The sequence below is a fragment of the Rhinopithecus roxellana genome, chromosome 21 (assembly GCF_007565055.1).
Source record: "Rhinopithecus roxellana isolate Shanxi Qingling chromosome 21, ASM756505v1, whole genome shotgun sequence".
Lineage (NCBI taxonomy): Eukaryota > Metazoa > Chordata > Mammalia > Primates > Cercopithecidae > Rhinopithecus > Rhinopithecus roxellana.
The window spans coordinates 57,513,761-57,535,590 of NC_044569.1; the positions used below are offsets into that span (position 1 = coordinate 57,513,761).

The 21,830-nt window shown below is 39.5% G+C and overlaps 1 protein-coding gene across 1 annotated transcript in view; it reads right to left on the reverse strand.

Moving 5' to 3' along the window:
- The window catches only part of LOXHD1 (lipoxygenase homology domains 1), a 192,248-nt gene that overhangs the window by 124,393 nt on the left and 46,025 nt on the right, over nucleotides 1–21,830 (reverse strand). The window contains exons 6-8 of the mRNA XM_010386815.2: nucleotides 17,527–17,675; nucleotides 12,127–12,250; nucleotides 9,222–9,472 (exon numbers count right to left, since the gene is read on the reverse strand). Of these exons, the coding sequence (XP_010385117.1) occupies nucleotides 9,222–9,472; nucleotides 12,127–12,250; nucleotides 17,527–17,675 (524 nt within the window). The remainder of the gene's footprint in view (nucleotides 1–9,221; nucleotides 9,473–12,126; nucleotides 12,251–17,526; nucleotides 17,676–21,830) is intronic.

Below are 21,830 nucleotides of genomic sequence, written 5' to 3' on the forward strand. Positions count from 1 at the left end.
CTGCAGCCTGACCAGCGAGAGCTGAAGCAGGGCGAGGCATCGCCTCACCTGGAAGCCAAGGGGGAAGGGAATCCGTTTTCCTAGCCAGGGGAACTGAGACACACAACACCTGGAAAATCGGGTAACTCCCACCCCAATACTGCGCTTTAAGCAGACAGGCACACCAGGAGAATATATCCCACACCTGGCCGGGAGGGTCCCACGCCCACGGAGCCTCCCTCACTGCTAACACTGCAGTCTGCGGGGATCTATCCGCAAGGCAGCAGCGAGGCTGGGGGAGGGGCGCCCGCCATTGCTGAGGCTTAAGTAGGTAAACAAAGCTGCTGGGAAGCTCGAACTGGGTGGAGCTCACAGCAGCTCAAGGAAGCCTGCCTGTCTCTGTAGTCTCCACCTCTGGGGAGAGCGCACAGCTGAAGACCAACAGGGGAAGCAGCGGGGGCCGGTGCAGACGCGAACGACTCTGTCTGACAGCTTTGGGGAGAGCCGTGGATCTCCCAACGCGGAGGTTGAGATCTGAGAACAGACAGACTGCCTGCTCAGGTGGGTCCCTGACCCCTGAGTAGCCTAGCTGGGAGACATCCCCCACTAGGGGCAGTCTGACACCCCCCACCTCACAGGGTGGAGTACACCCCTGAGAGGAAACTTCCAAAGGAAGAATCAGACAGGTACACTCGCTGTTCAGCAATATTCTATCTTCGGCAACCTCTGCTTATACCCAGGCAAACAGGGTCTGGAGTGGACCTCAAGCAATCTCCAACAGACCAACAGACAGTCCTTCTGACTGTCAGAAGGAAAACTATCAAACAGGAAGGACACCTATACCAAAACCCCATCAGTACGTCACCATCATCAAAGACCAGAGACAGATAAAACCACAAAGATGGGGAAGAAGCAGGGCAGAAAAGCTGGAAATTCAAAAAATAAGAGCGCATCTCCCCCTGCAAAGGAGCGCAGCCCATCGCCAGCAACGGATCAAAGCTGGTCAGAGAATGACTTTGATGAGATGAGAGAAGAAGGCTTCAGTCCATCAAACTTCTCAGAGCTAAAGGAGGAATTACGTACCCAGCGCAAAGAAACTAAAAATCTTGAAAAAAGAGTGGAAGAATTGACAGCTAGACTAATTAATGCAGAGAAGATCATAAACGAAATGACAGAGATGAAAACCATGACACGAGAAATACGTGACAAATGCACAAGCTTCAGTAACCAACTCGATCAACTGGAAGAAAGAGTATCAGCGATTGAGGATCAAATGAATGAAATGAAGCGAGAAGAGAAACCAAAACAAAAAAGAAGAAAAAGAAATGAACAAAGCCTGCAAGAAGTATGGGATTATGTAAAAAGACCAAATCTACATCTGATTGGGGTGCCTGAAAGTGAGGGGGAAAATGGAACCAAGTTGGAAAACACTCTTCAGGATATCATCCAGGAGAACTTCCCCAACCTAGTAGGGCAGGCCAACATTCAAATTCAGGAAATACAGAGAACGCCACAAAGATACTCCTCCAGAAGAGCAACTCCAAGACACATAATTGCCAGATTCACCAAAGTTGAAATGAAGGAAAAAATCTTAAGGGCAGCCAGAGAGAAAGGTCGGGTTACCCACAAAGGGAAGCCCATCAGACTAACAGCAGACCTCTCGGCAGAAACTCTACAAGCCAGAAGAGAGCGGGGGCCAATATTCAACGTTCTTAAAGAAAAGAATTTTAAACCCAGAATTTCATATCCAGCCAAACTAAGTTTCATAAGTGAAGGAGAAATAAAATCCTTTACAGATAAGCAAATGCTTAGAGATTTTGTCACCACCAGGCCTGCCTTACAAGAGACCCTGAAGGAAGCCCTAAACATGGAAAGGAACAACCGGTACCAGCCATTGCAAAAACATGCCAAAATGTAAAGACCATTGAGGCTAGGAAGAAACTGCATCAACTAACGAGCAAAATAACCAGTTAATACCATAATGACAGGATCAAGTTCACACATAACAATATTAACCTTAAATGTAAATGGACTAAATGCTCCAATTAAAAGACACAGACTGGCAAACTGGATAAAGAGTCAAGACCCATCAGTCTGCTGTATTCAGGAGACCCATCTCACATGCAGAGACATACATAGGCTCAAAATAAAGGGATGGAGGAAGATCTACCAAGCAAATGGAGAACAAAAAAAAGCAGGGGTTGCAATCCTAGTCTCTGATAAAACAGACTTTAAACCATCAAAGATCAAAAGAGACAAAGAAGGCCATTACGTAATGGTAAAGGGATCAATTCAACAGGAAGAGCTAACCCTCCTAAATATATATGCACCCAATACAGGAGCACCCAGATTCATAAAGCAAGTCCTTAGAGACTTACAAAGAGACTTAGACTCCCATACAATAATAATGGGAGACTTCAACACTCCACTGTCAACATTAGACAGATCAACGAGACAGAAAGTTAACAAGGATATCCAGGAATTGAACTCATCTCTGCACCAAGCGGACCTAATAGACATCTATAGAACTCTCCACCACAAATCAACAGAATATACATTCTTCTCAGCACCACATCACACTTATTCCAAAATTGACCACATAATTGGAAGTAAAGCACTCCTCAGCAAATGTAAAAGAACAGAAATTATAACAAACTGTCTCTCAGACCACAGTGCAATCAAACTAGAACTCAGGACTAAGAAACTCAATCAAAACCGCTCAACTACATGGAAACTGAACAACCTGCTCCTGAATGACTACTGGGTACATAACGAAATGAAAGCAGAAATAAAGATGTTCTTTGAAACCAATGAGAACAAAGATACAACATACCAGAATCTCTGGGACACATTTAAAGCAGTGTGTAGAGGGAAATTTATAGCACTAAATGCCCACAAGAGAAAGCAGGAAAGATCTAAAATTGACACTCTAACATCACAATTAAAAGAACTAGAGAGGCAAGAGCAAACACATTCAAAAGCTAGCAGAAGGCAAGAAATAACTAAGATCAGAGCAGAACTGAAGGAGATAGAGACACAAAAAACCCTCCAAAAAATCAATGAATCCAGGAGTTGGTTTTTTGAAAAGATCAACAAAATTGACAGACTGCTAGCAAGACTAATAAAGAAGAAAAGAGAGAGGAATCAAATAGACGCAATAAAAAATGATAAAGGGTATATCACCACCGACCCCACAGAAATACAAACAACCATCAGAGAATACTATAAACGCCTTTACGCAAATCAACTAGAAAATCTAGAAGAAATGGATAATTTCCTGGACACTTACACTCTCCCAAGACTAAACCAGGAAGAAGTTGAATCCCTGAATAGACCAATAGCAGGCTATGAAATTGAGGCAACAATTAATAGCCTACCCACCAAAAAAAGTCCAGGACCAGATGGATTCACAGCTGAATTCTACCAGAGGTACAAGGAGGAGCTGGTACCATTCCTTCTGAAACTATTCCAATCAATAGAAAAAGAGGGAATCCTCCCTAACTCATTTTATGAGGCCAACATCATCCTGATACCAAAGCCTGGCAGAGACACAACAAAAAAAGAAAATTTTAGACCAATATCCCTGATGAACATCGATGCAAATATTCTCAATAAAATACTGGCAAACCGGATTCAGCAGCACATCAAAAAGCTTATCCACCATGATCAAGTGGGCTTCATCCCTGGGATGCAAGGCTGGTTCAACATTCGCAAATCAATAAACGTAATCCAGCATATAAACAGAACCAAAGACAAGAACCACGTGATTATCTCAATAGATGCAGAAAAGGCTTTTGACAAAATTCAACAGCCCTTCATGCTAAAAACGCTCAATAAATTCGGTATTGATGGAACGTACCTCAAAATAATAAGAGCTATTTATGACAAACCCACAGCTAATATCATTCTGAATGGGCAAAAACTGGAAAAATTCCCTTTGAAAACTGGCACAAGACAGGGATGCCCTCTCTCACCACTCCTATTCAACATAGTGTTGGAAGTTCTGGCTAGGGCAATCAGGCAAGAGAAAGAAATCAAGGGTATCCAGTTAGGAAAAGAAGAAGTCAAATTGTCCCTGTTTGCAGATGACATGATTGTATATTTAGAAAACCCCATTGTCTCAGCCCAAAATCTCCTTAAGCTGATAAGCAACTTCAGCAAAGTCTCAGGATACAAAATTAATGTGCAAAAATCACAAGCATTCTTATACACCAGCAACAGACAAGCAGAGAGCCAAATCAGGAACGAACTTCCATTCACAATTGCTTCAAAGAGAATAAAATACCTAGGAATCCAGCTTACAAGGGATGTAAAGGACCTCTTCAAGGAGAACTACAAACCACTGCTCAGTGAAATCAAAGAGGACACAAACAAATGGAAGAACATACCATGCTCATGGATAGGAAGAATCAATATCATGAAAATGGCCATACTGCCCAAGGTTATTTATAGATTCAATGCCATCCCCATCAAGCTACCAATGAGTTTCTTCACAGAATTGGAAAAAAACTGCTTTAAAGTGCATATGGAACCAAAAAAGAGCCCGCATTGCCAAGACAATCCTAAGTCAAAAGGACAAAGCTGGAGGCGTCACGCTACCTGACTTCAAACTATACTACAAGGCTACAGTAACCAAAACAGCATGGTACTGGTACCAAAACAGAGATATAGACCAATGGAACAGAACAGAGTCCTCAGAAATAATACCACATCTACAGCCATCTGATGTTTGACAAACCTGAGAGAAACAAGAAATGGGGAAAGGATTCCCTATTTAATAAATGGTGCTGGGAAAATTGGCTAGCCATAAGTAGAAAGCTGAAACTGGATCCTTTCCTTACCCCTTATACGAAGATTAATTCAAGATGGATTAGAGACTTAAATGTTAGACCTAATACCATAAAAACCCTAGAAGAAAATCTAGGTAGTACCATTCAGGACATAGGCATGGGCAAGGACTTCATGTCTAAAACACCAAAAGCAACGGCAGCAAAAGCCAAAATTGACAAATGGGATCTAATTAAACTAAAGAGCTTCTGCACAGCAAAAGAAACTACCATCAGAGTGAACAGGCAACCTACAGAATGGGAGAAAATTTTTGAAATCTACTCATCTGACAAAGGGCTAATATCCAGAATCTACAAAGAACTCAAACAAATATACAAGAAAAAAACAAACAACCCCATCAAAAAGTGGGCAAAGGATATGAACAGACATTTCTCAAAAGAAGACATTCCTCAAAAGAAGACATTCATTCAGCCAACAGACACATGAAAAAATGCTCATCATCACTCGCCATCAGAGAAATGCAAATCAAAACCACAATGAGATACCATCTCACACCAGTTAGAATGGCAATCATTAAGAAGTCAGGAAACAACAGTTGTTGGAGAGGATGTGGAGAAATAGGAACACTTTCACACTGTTGGTGGGATTGTAAACTAGTTCAACCATTATGGAAAACAGTATGGCAATTCCTCAAGGATCTAGAACTAGATGTACCATATGACCCAGCCATCCCACTACTGGGTATATACCCAAAGGATTATAAATTATTCTACTACAAAGACACATGCACACGTATGTTTATTGCGGCACTATTCACAATAGCAAAGACTTGGAATCAACCCAAATGTCCATCTGTGACAGACTGGATTAAGAAAATGTGGCACATATACACCATGGAATACTATGCAGCCATAAAAAAGGATGAGTTTGCGTCCCTTGTAGGGACATGGATGCAGCTGGAAACCATCATTCTTAGCAAACTATCACAAGAACAGAAAACCAAACACCGCATGTTCTCACTCATAGGTGGGAACTGAACAATGAGATCACTTGGACTCGGGAAGGGGAACATCACACACTGGGGCCTATCATGGGGAGGGGGGAGGAGGGAGGGATTGCACTGGGGAGTTATACATGATATAAATGATGAATTGATGGGTGCTGACGAGTTGATGGGTGCAGCACACCAACATGGCATAAGTATACATATGTAACAAACCTGCACGTTATGCACATGTACCCTAGAACTTAAAAGTATAATAATAAAAAAAAAAAGAAAATGCACTCACATTAGTGCACCAACTTAATGAATAAAAAAGAAAGACCATACAACGATCTCACTAAGTGCAGAAAAGCATTAGATAAGATTTAACGCCAATTCATCATGAAAACTCCTTACAATATAGAAATAGAAGGGAATTTTACAGATCAAATCTAAGAATGTCTACCATAAACTTGCAAAAAAAAATCAACCAAATAAAATATTAGAAGCAGCTCCTTTAAAATCAGAAACAAAATAAAGATATCCACTATTAATCCTACTACTCAGCATTGTACTGTAGGTCTTAGGCCATGTGGTCAAATAAACAAAAAAGAAAAAAGAACTACAAGCTTTGAAAATTTAAAAAAAACTGTTATAATTTATAATTTGACTTCCTACAGAAAAAAACAAATAATTATTGAGACATTATCAGAATTAACAATAGAGTTTAGCAAAATGGGCTTATGTAAACTAAATGTCCAGAAAATACTTCCATTTCTATATCAGCAACAAATTGTTAGAAAATATAATTTTTAAAGAGATACCATTTATAATAGTAACAAAAGTTATAAGGTCTCTTAAACGTACCTAACAGACATGCAATTCCTTTATCAAAAACATAAAACTATACTGAAAACTATTAAAGACGACATAAATTTTAAGAAGTATACCATATCCGTAGATAGGGAAAGTCAATATAGTAAAGATATCAGTTCTTTCAAATGAATCTATAGGTCCAGATGAATTCTGTTCAACACTGTTCTTCATGGGATTTGGCAAAATAAACAAATAAAGATTTCTTTGGAAGGGTAAGTGGTTATGAATAGTCAAAACATTCTGGAGGAAGAATAACAAGGTGAACAAATTTCCCCAGCAGATACTAAGACAGTACAGAGGTAAAAATGAAGATAGTGAGTGTTATATTAGTGTAGAAATAAACTAAATAAATGGAACAGACTAGAAAACTCAGGGGCAAAGCCATGCATTTTGTGAATTTTATGTGTGATAGAAATGTCTTTTCAGAACAGTGGGAAAAGAATTACTATTTAGTAAATCAGTGCTTCCAAAACTTTCTCAATGATAAGAATTATCTAAACCACCTGCTAAATATCCAGATTACCTGTAAATTCTGACTCATTTGCTCTGAATTAGAGCCTAGGAATCTATTTTTAACAAGAATTCCAGGTGATTCTTAACCTTGGTCAAGTTTTAAAAGGCCTTCAATAAATGTTGCTGGAACATTGGCATATCTACATGGAAAAAAATAAAATTGAATTTCTCCCTCACAAAATTCAATTCCTAGTATTTTAAAAACATAAATGGAAAAATTAAAACAACAATTTTTAGAAAAGGATATAGGAGAATGTCTTCATAGCTCTGAAATAAATAGATTTCTTTCAATAATACCAAATGCATTAGTCATAAAGGAAAAGATTGATAAACTAGATACTTTTAAATCTTACTCAAAGAACATCACAAACTATGAGAAAATATTTGAACATATATTATCAACAAAGGATTAATATCCAGATTAAATTTTAAAACTCCTAAAAATAAATCCAAAGATAGATTGGTCAATAGGAAAATCAGTAAAAGACATGAACAGACATTTTACATAAAAAGAAACATGAATGGCCAGTAGAAAAACACACACACATTCAACCTTGGTAGTAATCATAAAAATAAGAATGAAAACCACAACAGGGTAATTTTACAAGCTCCAAAATGGTGAAAATTAAAAATTCATTTACAAGAATGTATAAAACAAAGTATCTCTTACACATGGCTGACAGGAGAGTAAAATGGTGCAACTATTTTGGAAAACAATCTGGAATACTTTGGAAGTAACAGTTATCCTATAACGCTGAAGATTCACTTGCCCTGTGACCTAGCACTTTCATTCTGAGAAGCTCTTGCACACTTCTACAAAGATACATGTACAAGAACTTCATGGCAAGACTGCTCATAGTAGTAAAAATCAGTAAATCACTCCAAAATATCCATCAACAGAAGAATGGACAAATAAATTGTAACTCAGTCATACAATGGAATACTTTGCAGCAGGGAAATGGATGAACTACAGCTTCTGTTACCATTTGGACAAATCTCTAAAACATAATGTTAAGTGAAAATTGACAGTTATTGCCAGGTGCGGTGGCTCACTCCTGTAATCCCAGCACTTTGGGAGGCCGAGGCAGGCAGATCACCTGAGGTCAGGAGTTCAAGACCAGCCTGGCCAACATGGTGAAACCCCATCTCTACTAAAAATACAAAATTAGCCAGGCGTGGTGTGCATGCCTGTAATCCCAGCTACTTGGGAGGCTGAGGCAGGAGAATCGCTTGAACCTAGGAGGTGGAGGTTGCAGTGAGCTGAGATTGTGCCACTGCACTCCAGCCTGGGTGACAGAAGTGAAACTCTGTCCAAAAAAAAAACAGAAGGAAGGAAGGGAGGAAGGAAGGGAGGGAGGGAGGAAGGAAGGGAGGGAGGGAGGGAGGGAGGGAGGGAGGGAGGGAGGAAGGAAGGAAGGAAGGAAGGAAGGAAGGAAGGAAGGAAGGAAGGAAGGAAGGCAGGAAGGCAGGCAGGCAGGCAGGCAGGGAGGCAGGGAGGGAGGGATAAAAATTGCCAGTTACAAACAATACAAGTTTATAGATAGACAAAATTCATAATAGTATGTGCCCTTTGAGGGAAAGAGGACTATATGACTGTGGAAGGACACAGAGGAGTTTCAAAAGCATCTCGAATGTTCTCGCTCTCAAGCTGTGTGATAGACAAAATTGAGGTTTGCTTTTTAACATTCCCTATGACATGCAGTTATTAATATATATTCTTTAAAGTATAAGTATCCCACAATAAAAACATATACTTTAAAATACTTATTGATTGAAAGATTTATAAGCTGAGTGAGTGAAACACTACACCAGGAATCAGGATAATCATAACCACCAACTGAACACCTCTGGATAACCTGTCCTGCTTGGCCCTTGGATGCATGTACAGAACAGCCCCTGTTCCTGACCACCCTTGAGGTAAGATAGATGGACACATAACCACCCAAAATGCCCAGTGAAAGAGATTGCCCATGCACTCTGTAACTAGTTCAGAGGAAATAGGATTCAGGTTAAAGTTTTTACTTGCAAGTTAAAGAGGAGACGGGTTGAATCAGGGAAGGTTGTCTTCAGGGGCATCCCTTACCTTCTCACAGTACCAGCCTCTGTTGACACCCACATTGCCATGCCCGATGGAGACCCGACTCAGGGGGCTAAGGAGGACAGCCAGCTCGATGTGGAAGATGTCCGTGCGGCCTCGGTCAAACACGCCGCCCTCCAGGAAGATTTTCCCACTGTTCTTATTCCCTCTGGCCCCATACATGACCAAGTAGATTTTGGATTTGGTACCAGCCCCCCGGACATCCCCAGTGAAGACGGTGACAATATACGTAATAGCTGGTGTGGAAACAACAGGAAAGAGAGTGTTCAATGTGAGCTGCATCATAATATCCCACCCCTTCCTCCCCTTCCTGGTTACGACACCCCCAAAGCCCTCCTCCTCCACACATCCTCTTTCCCCATCATGTCCTGTTCCTCCAGATGCCACCTAATGTCCCTCTCGACTTCATTTCATCTTTTCCAGAGTTTGTATGTCCAATGCATCTGAGTTTGAGAATAAACCGCACATATTATTACAGGAAGCTGTCAGTGCTGATTACAGGAAACTAACAAAGAGGAGGAGGAACTCGGGATGGCTAAGAATAGTACTTATTATTAATGATAATTACCATGCCTACATTATTAATAGCTGCCAGATGAATTCTGTTATGTCTAATCTAATTAAAATAGTCAACTCCATTAATGGAGATTTATATTCAGGGCTATCTGATTCATTTCGCTTGCTCTTTTGCTGATAACTTAAAAACATAACTTTTAATAGAGGACATTAATGTCCTCCTTTGCTGCCTGATGTGGTAGGGTGAGGGAGGATTGAGGGAGAGAGAAAACATTGTTGGTTGGGCCATTTGAGGTTCTGGTCTATCAGGAGGCAATATGAGGACATGGAATTCTGAGGAAGAACTAGCAAAGGGAGATTAAACTCTGAGACAGGGTGAAATAAAAGAAAATACCAAAGGCAAACATTTGAACAGGCAATTCTGCTAAGGACTGGCCTAGATTTTTTTTTTTTTTTTTTTTTTTTTTTTTTTTTTTGAGACAGAGTCTCACTCTGTCACCCAGGCTGGAGTCTAGTGGTACGATCTCAGTTCCCTGCAACCTCTGCTTCCCAGGCTCAAGCAATTCTCGTGTCTCAGCCTCCTGAGTGACTGGGATTACAGATGTGTGCCACCAACTTGGTTCATTTTTGTATTTTTAGTAGAGACAGCATTTCACCATGTTGGCCAGGCTGGTCTCGAACTCCTGGTCTCAAGTGAGCCACCTACCTCGGCCTCCCAAAGTGGTGGGATTACAGGCATGAGCCACCACACCTGGCCTACATTCTTTAATTCTGACCTGGGGTCTAAGGCAGTTGTCACTTTAAGCCTTGTTAATTCCCCCACCCATCCCTCACCCTACCATCCGTCACACTCTTATCCCGTAACCTCAGAGAAATAAAAATCCCAAATTTCTTTGAGTGGTAATACATGCAACTACACGGGTGCATCATTCATTCTTAAACTTACATTTCCTTTTGTCCAGCATTTATTGAGTGCTTACTAGATGCCAGGCCTTTGGGGAGTAAATAAATAAAAAGGAATGGCCACTGCTCTAGGAAAAAAAAAAAAAAAGTCTCGAGCTTTATTTCTCTAAGATGCATGGAGAAATGGTGTCCCCACATCAGACATACTTCCATGGTTTAGGATATAATCAATTCCCAGCTGTTATCATTTCTGCTCTTCTTCTATCACTAGGAGACATATAATATTCACACATTCAATGGGACTATATTAAGTCTATTCCAGTATGTTTTTAAGTAAACTGCAAACTTTAGTCTGTAGATGACTTGTACCACACCTCACAATGATCAGGTCACAATGCTGAGGTTGAAAAGCACTGGAGTAGAGGAGCATTTAGTCTTCTAAACAGCAGCAATAAAGGTCTGCCAAGGATGCATAGAGCCAAAGAAGGGAGAAATTACTCAGGCCAGAGAAGGTCAGGGAAGGCTCAGAGGAAGTGACTGGGAACAGGAATTTGAGAGGCAGAAAGAAGAGAAAAGGCCTTGCAGGATGAGGAGAAGGCAGGTTCCAAGGATAGAGAGAGAAAGAGCAAGGCAAGCAGGGAGTTGAGAGGAGAGGGCAGGCATGGGAACAAGATGGAGGGGAGAAAGGAAGGTGTGAATGTGCAGTGGGAGAGAGGGTGTGGGAAGACTCTGTAGGTAGGATAAATGGAGCCAAATTGTGGAGAAATTTGCACATTATGCTACAGAACATGGGATTTTCTCCCATGGTGAGTCATGGGAGGTTCTGCTGCAGAGAATATTCTCAGATGTTCACAATATCAACGTTGATTTTCTAGAACATCTATGACCGTGACTGCCATGTTGGGCGTTGGAAGTTTTCCATGGAATTCATACAGGTTAGGGCTTTAGGAAGCAGACCAAATCCTGAATCTATCACTTGCCTGCTGTGTGCCCTTGGACAAGGCTCTTCCATGTGCCTCAGTTTCCTCATCTGTGAGATGGAAACAATAACAGTTCCTACCTTATTGGGTGGTTGTGAGGATTGAAGGACACCATGCGGGTCAGGTATCTACCTAGAAGAAGGCCTGGCATATACTAAGCACTCAATATCAGGAAGAGTTCAGAGTCAATCAATGTCCTGGGAAACATCCATGCTTGTCAGAAATTCACATTCTGGCTTCATCCTATGGATACCTTCCTTTGCCCTGGGCAGTTGATATCTGCTTAGCAGCATCCCCCAGACTCTCTGGCAACAACAGAGCCCCAGGCTGCAACCCAGTGGGACAGAACAGTTTCAGGAGCAGGAGGAATGCTGTCTGCAGACCCCGCTGGCTTCTGTTTGATCACAGGCCTCCAGCCCCCCAGATGCCAACACCAATCCTTAGGCAGAAAGTAAAATACCCAAAAGAGCCTCCCCTTTCTTCAAATCTACCTGTGGTCTCAGCTCCGCCCACTAAGATATCCCTTTGGATTTTGCCATCGTCTTCGTCCAAGGCCAGCCAGCGGTTAAGGGGGAAGTCATATTTTCTTTTGTTCCCAATATCTTCAATGACAATCTGGGAAGGAGAAGAGGGGACAGGGATGTAGATAAGTGTTGTTGAGGGTGCACCTGGAGATCTAATCCAATCTTCCAATCACTTGAGTCTACTTTAAGAATATACCAGTATCAGCTTCGTGGCCCAAGGAAAGCTTATCATGAGGACACAACTATGTCCAGGACACCTGGTAAAGCCTAGAATCATACAGGAATGACTGGCAATTACCTTCTGACTTGAATTACTGAGACAGTGCTCCCTCCACTGCTGCAGATCATTTTTTAAATTGAAGCAAACAATTTGGCAGCATGTGAACTGTGAGACTGGTCACAAGAACTGGAAGCCTGGATTTGCAAACTATGACAAAATCATCACTGTCCTCACAGGCTGAAGGTTGGGATTCTGACCTTATTGGTGAGAAGCAGAGCCCATGCAAGAGGAACTGCGAGCCCGAATCCTAGGACCTTATGATCCGTTCAGAAAACATCAGCTACCAACAGTAAGGCTAATGGAATCTATGATGCCTCCCTCAGGGACTCCCATGTGAGCTAAGTTAGTGAGGCTGAAATAAGTGTGCCTTCTAGAGTATACCAAAGAGCTGAGGGGCCCTCTCAAAATGTGCCCAGGAGATCCAGCTGAAAACTTGCTCTAGGATAAGTAGAATTGTTAATAGCTAGAATACTGTTCTCTAGTCATAACACAATATGGGTAGTAACCTTTTTACTATCCATATGTATCTCATAACATCATGTTATATACCTTAAATATACACAATAAAATTTGTTTTAAAAATTTGATCACTTTAGAACAGGATTACAATGATAAAATGCTACCAAGACTAAGCAAGCATCTGGTAGCTTTGTAAAATATTGAAGACTATACTGTAAAAAACAAAAGCATTAGAACAAAAACACACCTTCACAGTTCTCTCCATATATGTTCAAAGTGCACAACCCTCTGCTTTACATTATTCCTGCAGAAAATTCTGTCTCAAATGAATTTCAAAGTATATAGATTTTAACCAGGTGTGGGCTCACGCCTGTAGTTCCAGCACTTTGGGGCGGGCGGATCATGAGGTCAGGAGATCAAGACCATCCTGGCTAACACGGTGAAACCCCGTTTCTGCTAAAAATACAAAAAAATTAGCCAGGCGTGGTGGCGGGCACCTGTAGTCCCAGCTACTTGGGAAGCTGAGGCAAGCGAACGGTGCAAACCCAGGAGGCAGAGCTTGCAGTGAGCCAAGATCATGCCACTGCACTCCAGTCAGGGCGATAGAATGAGACTCCATCTCAAAAGAATAGATAGGTAGATAGGTAGGTAGGTAGGTAGGTAGGTAGGTAGGTAGGTAGGTAGATAGATAGATAGATTTTTAGGAATGCATCTCTTGCATAAAATGCAACCAACTTGTATCAAAGACTCAGGCAATAGGAATAAGAAAAGAAACCATCAACACATCAGGGCAGAGCTATACCAGGACAGTACCATCCAGGATCTAAGAATTGGACTAAGAGCCTCCAATCAACCCTGGATGTGAGATGGGAGTTTGGTTATTACCCAACTGGAGCCAAGAATGAAAATAGAAGTGGGAGGAAGAAGAGGAGAGGAGGAGTAGGAAGATGGGAGATTTAATAAGCATGCCCTATGTTTCAGGGGCACCTTGACTATCGTCAGATACCAAGTCTGAACAAGACCCACCTCATTTGAGGTTGGGTAAAGGGAATACACTAACTTAAGGCCTTGCAAATTCTTGAATCAAAGACAGAGATCATTCCAAAGAATCAGAGGAAGGGCAGAACTCTGGAAAGAACCTAATATGGGACACACCAAAAGAATTCATACCATTCAACTGATGTGCTTAAGAGAATATAAGAAGATTTAGTCTTTATGAAATAGGAGTAAATATCTTTAAAGATAGATGAGACTACAATAAAAAGACAATCAGATGAGATTAAAAAATAACTAAGAAAGGGAATCAAGAAAAATAAAACTATACAGCAGCAAATAGATCAAAGTTCTTAAAATTCTGCCTGTTCTTTCACCAACTCCTGAGAATTTACTGTAAGAAATAATCATAGATTTACATAAAGATAAGGCAAGAAATGTTTGTCACAGCACTATTTATAGTATAATAGTATACTGTATATACATACACACAGGTTGAACATCCCTAATCTGAAACCCGAAATCCAAAATGCTCCAAAGTCCAAAAGTTTTTGAGTGCTGACAACACACCAAAAGTGGAAAATTCCACACCAGACCTTATATGAGGGGTCACAGTCCAAACACAGTCAAAACTTTGCTTCATGTAACAAAGTATTAACAAATATTATGTTGAATTACCTTCAGGCTATTTGCATAAGGTGTATATGAAACAAATAAATTTCATGTTTAGACTTGGGTCCCATCCCAAGATATCTCATTATATATATGCAAATATTCCAAATTCAAAAAGACCTGAAATCTGAAACACTTCTGGTCCCAAGCATTTACAATAAGGTATATTCAACCTGTACAGCATAATATACATTTTATATATTACATAATATACAGTATATAGCATAATTATATTATACAATAATTTTGAGGAAAAAATAAAAACATTTGACAAAAGGAGACTGATTTAATAAGTCATGGTAGATCTAAAACACTTATTTTGGTCATTAAAAATTACATTGTAGCCAGGCGTAGTGGCTCACACCTGTAAACCTAGCACTTTCAGAGGTTGAGGCGGACATATCACCTAAGGTCAGGAGTTTGAGACCAGCCTGGTCAACATGGTGAAACCCTGTCTCTACCAAAACTACAAAAATTAGCCATGCATGGTGGTGCGCACCTGTAATCCCAGCTACTTGGGAGCTGAGGCAGGAGACTTGCTTGAACCTGGGAGGCAGAGATTGCAGTAAGCCGAGATTGCACCACTGCACTCCAGTCTCAGTGACAGAGCAACACTCCGTCTCAAAATATATATATATATATTGTAAAATTATATTGTAAAATAACCAGGTTATTATATTTAAATAACATGGGGACAAATGCATGCTATATTTAAAAATGAAAACAAGTTTGTAAAATATTGTATTCATTTTGACCCTATATTTTAAAAACTGATATATTAATATATCTATTAATAGAAAAATGGCTAGAGGATATTCATCAAAATATTAACTGGTTATGTTTGGGTGGTAAAATTATGAGTGGTTTTTTTGTTGTTTATTTGTATTTTCTAAATGTTTTATGATGGACATGTATTAGTTTTGTAAGAAAAAAATAATGAAAAGAAATACATTCAAAATTGAAATACACATTGACAGGAGAAAGAAGTGGAACTCAGTGTGGAACAGCAAATCAATGATGTGGTGGGAATTTGACAAGTTCTCAAGGAATGCAAAAAAGTAGAGATGACCGGAGTAAAGGGGAGTAAAGGGGAAGATGCCAGTTTTGGAAGATAGAGAATGGAAATCTAATAGGCGGGCAATTGGCTGTCCTGAGGAAGAGACCAGAACAAATGCCACCCAAGCAAGAATCTAACATACAATAAGAAATCTCTTTTCTGATCTATAAATAAATTAATTATAATAATAAATGAATAACAGCCTGCCCATCAGATAGAAAACACATACTGTGTTCCAGAGAAATTAAAAACAAACATGGAAGGAAGGAAGGAAGGAAGGAAGGAAGGAAGGAAGGAAGGAAGGAAGGAAGGAAGGAAGGAAGGAAGGAAGGAAGGAAGAAGGAAGGAAGGGCTAACATAGGCCCCACTCCTAGATGCTGTCTGGCAAGACTTTTGAATTAATATAAAGAAAAACATCTGCAAGCATCTGGCAGGAAAAAAATTAGGTTACCCAGAAAGAAACGAAAGTCTACTTGGCCTCAATATCAAATTTCAGAATTTAATGGAATAGAATCCACAAAGTTTTAAAGGAAAAAAGTGTTTTCACCCATAGATTTCACATCTTGCCAAGCTGCCCTTTGAGACTGAAGGCAACAAAGAAACAAAGAAATACATCTTGGCATGTGAACCTGCCTCCTTGGAAAACTTTCCTGAGAGCACAATGCACCCATGTGACCAAGAAGGAACCTGAGTTCAAGAGGGTGAAACTGTTCATCCTTCAAAGCTGCATCTACCAAACCTTGTGTTTTCACTCTACTGTCTTCCTTTTCAGAATGAAGGAAGTGGACTTCAAAGTACCTGTTCTGTGGCCCACCCTGGCTGAGGTCATAAAATGCACAGGCCTCCTCTCCCCACTTTGCCCAGCTAAATAGAAAACCACTTGAAAATACACCTCTGCTGGTGTATCGGCTATTTGGATTCTGGACTCCCACCCTATTTCTTCTCCAATCCAAGCAGCAGTTCCACTTAGCCTCCTGGTACCCTGTTCAGTACCAGGTTTGCTGCTCTTAGGATCAGGCAAGCCCTTCCTTTCCAAAGGAACTTGGGCATTTCCTCCTTTGTTGATTCAATGCCCAGTCCCATGCCAAGAGCTAGGGAAGTGCCCTGAAGGAACTTTCAGACTAATTATGAAAAGAAGTGTGGCCATCACTAGGATGGTCACTCAACACCCTTTCCAATCACCTTCTTCCTAGTCCACTTCTATTCTACATGCTGAAAGCTAACCACTTGATTTCCCAGTTTTCACTGCAGCTAGAGTGTCCACCTGATACATATTTGGCCAGTGAAATGTAGCCAGAAGTTCCAATGAATAGGCCCTGGCTAGGTTCAGACGAAAGTACTGGGCTTCCTATAGAAAAGGATGAGTTCACGTCTTTTGCATGGACATGGATGAAGCTGGAAACTGTCATTCTCAGCAAACTATCACAAGGATGGAAAACCAAACACCACATGTTCTCACTCATAGGTGGGAATTGAACAATGAGATCACTTGGACACAGGGAGGGGAACATCACACACCAGGGCTTGTCGGGGCGTGGGGTGTTGGGGAAGGGATGGCATTACGAGAAATACCTAATGTAAATGATGAGTTGATGGGTGCAGCACACCAACATGGCACACGTATACCTAGTATACTTATGTAACAAACCTGCACATTGTGCACATGTACCCTAAAAAAAGAGAGAGAGAGAGAGAAAGAAAGAAATTACTGGGCTTCCTATGAAGATAACATGGGTGAAGTCTTAGAGACCATAAGGAGGACAGAATGACTGGCCATCTGGTTTAGGTAGAAGAGTGAATGCAGATGGACCTAGAGACGGAAGTTGGGGCTGAGATACAACCCTCTGAAGAACAAGAAGCCCCCCTTCCAAGGCCACAGGGACCACAGAGAAGCAGCTGAACTCACCTTGGACAGGAACCAACCTGCAGATCCCCCCTTATTGTTGTGGCCAACATTGATCTTCATCAGTTGCCCCAAATCTGGGGCATCCAGGATGAACCTGTCTTCAGCTCCCTTTTCAAAGTTGTCCTTTTCATTTTCTAGCCTACGCTCCCCTGTATGCGCAGACACACAAAAGAAATTACAAAAAGACCAGAAGAAAAGAATTTCCAAGCCTTCATGGTCCGCCCACTGAAAGATGCTCTTCCAAAGTCAACAAGGGCAACTTCCTCCTGAGATCTAAGGGCTCCTTACATCCCTCCAGTCTCTGAACAAGGCAGAGGTTTGCTTCATGTGTGGCTTGTGCCCAGGTCCTATAACTGAGCTTTTGATTTCTCCCTTACTCTGGAGTCCCGATCCTACTAAACCGATTTTTACCCCCATCTCTAGATCTAGGACCCTGCCTTGCTTTTGCCAGTTGCTTGTCCTGAATTGGAACAATAGCCACGGCAGTTGGTAAAGGGGCTGTTGGTATTCAGCCTACAGACTTCCTTAGATCGGACTCCTTTTCTGGAAAATAGCGCTGGTAAGTATTAATACTATCAGATGCTGCTGGTTGTTTAACAGTTTTGGTTTTTACTTTCATTTATTCCTCACCACAATTCAAGAAGGAGATATTATTAACTCTGTCTTGCAGATGAAGAAACAGAGACCTAGAGAAGTTAAATGACTTGCCAAAAGTCACACAGGTTATAAGCACATAGTTAGGACTCAAATTTTAACTTGTTCTTTCTGCTCTGCAACTTTCCATTATTGTGTATCTACAAGTCTTATGTAGGCACCAATTTTTGCTTAAACCATCCTGTGTTCTTTCTTTTCAATTTTTTTTATTTTAAATTGTGACAAAACATACATAAAATAATATAAGACATTCATGTACCCACCATCCAGATTTAAGAGAGATAACAGATATTAACACTTTGTCCAGTTTTCTCCAGACCTTTCTCATTTCTTAAGGATGTAAAACATGAGAGATATGTCTAAGGCCTCACTGTCTATCTCTTCCCTTCTACTCCTTTCCCAAAATAAACATTATCTTCAACTTGGTATATATCATTCCCATGAATTTTTGTTTGCATATGTATCTATAAAGAAGATATACTATTTATGCATGTTTTAGAATTTTACATAAATAGTATCATAGTACACACCTCTTTACCTCAAATTATTCATCTGTACAATGGATGAATGTATAGAGATAATAACGGTGCCTCCCTCATAGGATTTTGCTGTGAGATTGACTCAATTAATACACAAACAGCAGTTAGGATGGCTCCTGAAGTGTGCTAGTCACTATTGTATTACCATTGCTGCTGAGGTGGTTGCTATTTTCCTGTTATCATTGTCACATACGCTTATGCTACTTGCTTTTTCTCAGTTAATGTTATCCTTTTGAGAGTACCTTGATGATTGTCATAACTTTAGTTTATTCATCTGACTGCTATATAATAGTCATTGAATGAAGGAAATGCTGTTGTCTATGCATTCTTCTCCTGATGGACATTTAGGTTGCTTCTAATTTTTACTATTGCAAACAGCACTGAAATGGACTCTTCTGTACCTATCTCCTACTGCACATTTGTAAGAGCAGCTCTGAATAGATACCTCCAGTTTCTGGACCCGAAGATGTGCTTATCTTCAGTTTATTAGATGTTGCAAAAGTTACCTCCAAAAATGGTTGTACCACATTAATTACCACCAGTAGTATATGAAGATTCCTATTCCCCATAATCATTATTAACATATATTTTTAAAAATTTTTATTCAGTGTGTACCCTATAGTATCTTGTGGTTTTAATTTGCATTCCCCTATTTATTTGGGGAGATTGAGGATATGTTCATGAATATATTTTGGCCATTTAGGCTTTGCTCTTCTGTAATTTTTCCGTTTATATCTTTTATTCCGTTTTTCTCTTGTCTTGTTTGCCTATGTTCATCATACATTTTTCTTGTTTTAATAGACCTCAATTTATCAATATTTTCCTTTGCTGCTTGGGCTTTTAATGAATTGTTTATGAAATACCATCTCTAAATTGAGATTAAAAAGAGTTTTTAGAGTTTCTTCTAAAAAATTTTATATTTTTGCTTTTTCACATTTAAGTCTTTAGCCCATCTGTAAGTTATTTTATGCATGGTAAAAGGCAGGAATTTAATTTTATCATTTTTCGTATGGTTAGACAATTGTTCAAACACCAGTAATTGAACATTTCATCTTTTCCTTCTGATTTATAATGCCAACTCTATGTGTGCTTCTAGCCTCTTCTGTTTCATTGCTCTATTTTGTTTATCCATCTAGCAAAAGCACACTGTTTTACTTTTTAGAGACCTAAAATGTCTTAATATCTGGCAGGGCAAATATTCCCATTATTAATATTGTTAGCATTATTTTCATTCTTCAAAATTGTCTTGACAATATTTAGCTGTTTATGGCTTAGCCCTACATGAATTTTAGTAGCAGTGTAAGCAGTGGGGTACTGCCTTTTAAGATTTTGACTGAAATTGCATTGCATTTATAAAACAACCTGGGAAAACTTGGCATCCTAATGAATTTGAGTCTTTTCTCATCCTTGAACATATTTCTTAATTTATTTACATATTCTTGTATATCCTTCAATAAAAATTTATGGTTTTCCCAAAAGGCTCTTTTTATTATGTATTCTTAGGTAGTTTGTAATTGCTAATGTAAATAATGTATTTTTAAATTAAATGTTTGCATTGCTTATTTTTATTAATTTTTGTATAGTAATCTTATATTCAGCAACTTTAATAACTTTCTGTTTCATTGGTTCCAATGGTTTGTAAATTCTCGTGGATTTTGTAGATGATCATTATTTTTTACAAAAGTGAAAGTTTGTTATTTCATTTTCAACCGTTATAGATTTATTTCTTTTACTTGCCCTTTTTTCTGGCCCTAGGACCTCTAGTACTATGAAGAATAGAAATAATGAGTAGCTGGACTCTTTCTTTTGTTCCTGGCTTTAAAAAGAGTGCTTTTAAGTTTTTAAAATTAAGCATATTTGTCCATATTTTGGTAGATAGCCTCATATTTTTCAAAAAAATCTATTTCTAGTTTTCTATGGGTTTTTATAAAGTAAATAATGTAAATTTTTCTGCATCTATCAAGATAATTCTTTCTCTTTAATCTGTTACTATGATAAATTATATAAATAGGTTGACTATTGTTAAATTATCATTAAATCCCTGGAATAAACCTTACAGAGTAGAAATTATTTGTTATATATCTATATATTTGTTTAGGAATTTGATGTGCTAATATTTTATTTAAGATTTTTAGGTCTTTATTCATAAATAAGACTAATCTGTACATTTCTTTTTGTTAATTTATCAGCCTGATTTTGGTACCAAAAATCATAAAATAAATTAGGACACAGTATGCCTTTCCCTGTTCTTTGAAACAGTTTGTATAAGATGGAGATTCATAATTTCTTAAATATTTGGTAGATTTTGCCTGAACAATCTTCTTGGTCTGATGTCTTGAGTGAATTTTAATTGCTGCTCTAATTTCTTTAATGATTACAGATCTCCTTGGAAATTGGCTACAGCATGTTCTTAAGATAATCTTTTTAGGATGCTGAGATGAAAGATCAGGCTACATCATATAGTGGCAATCATAAGGCTTGGACCCCAGCCTCTTTACTATGCTAGAGGAGACCCTCATGTTCCCTCAAGCATAAAAGATAATGTTGCAGAAGAGGACCAAAGGCCAAGATTTTCCCATGTCATATTGCTATGAGACCCCAGCCCCAGGAAAGAGGCTAGCCTTCTCCAATAATGTAGCTTAGGCCTCATAGCCCAAGGACCAATGTCTCTCTCCCAGGTCTGCAGTCTTGCCCTGCAAGATCCTCCTGGAATGACCCAGTATGTGATGGGTAACAGGGACCTGCATAGTTGCTGTTGCTACTGTCTCCTCTAGTTTCCCCGAATAAATTCTGTTCTGGGTGGTGATGGTGGTGGTGGTGTTGATACAACATGTGCTATCAGATTATTCACATTATAATTTATTCTTTAATTACTTAGAAATATGCTTTTTAATTTTTAAATTGGGTGAGATGTGGATATTTCTTCTAATTTTATTGCCTTATGATCAAAGAATGTTGCCTCTATACTATTGATTCATTTAAGTTAAGGTTTGCTTTGTGATTTGTATATGGTCATTATATGCTTGATAAGAATGTGTATTCTCTATCAGTTAGATGCAGTAATCTATATACTCCCTTTAGGTCAAGCTTATTAACTGTGTAGTTAAAATC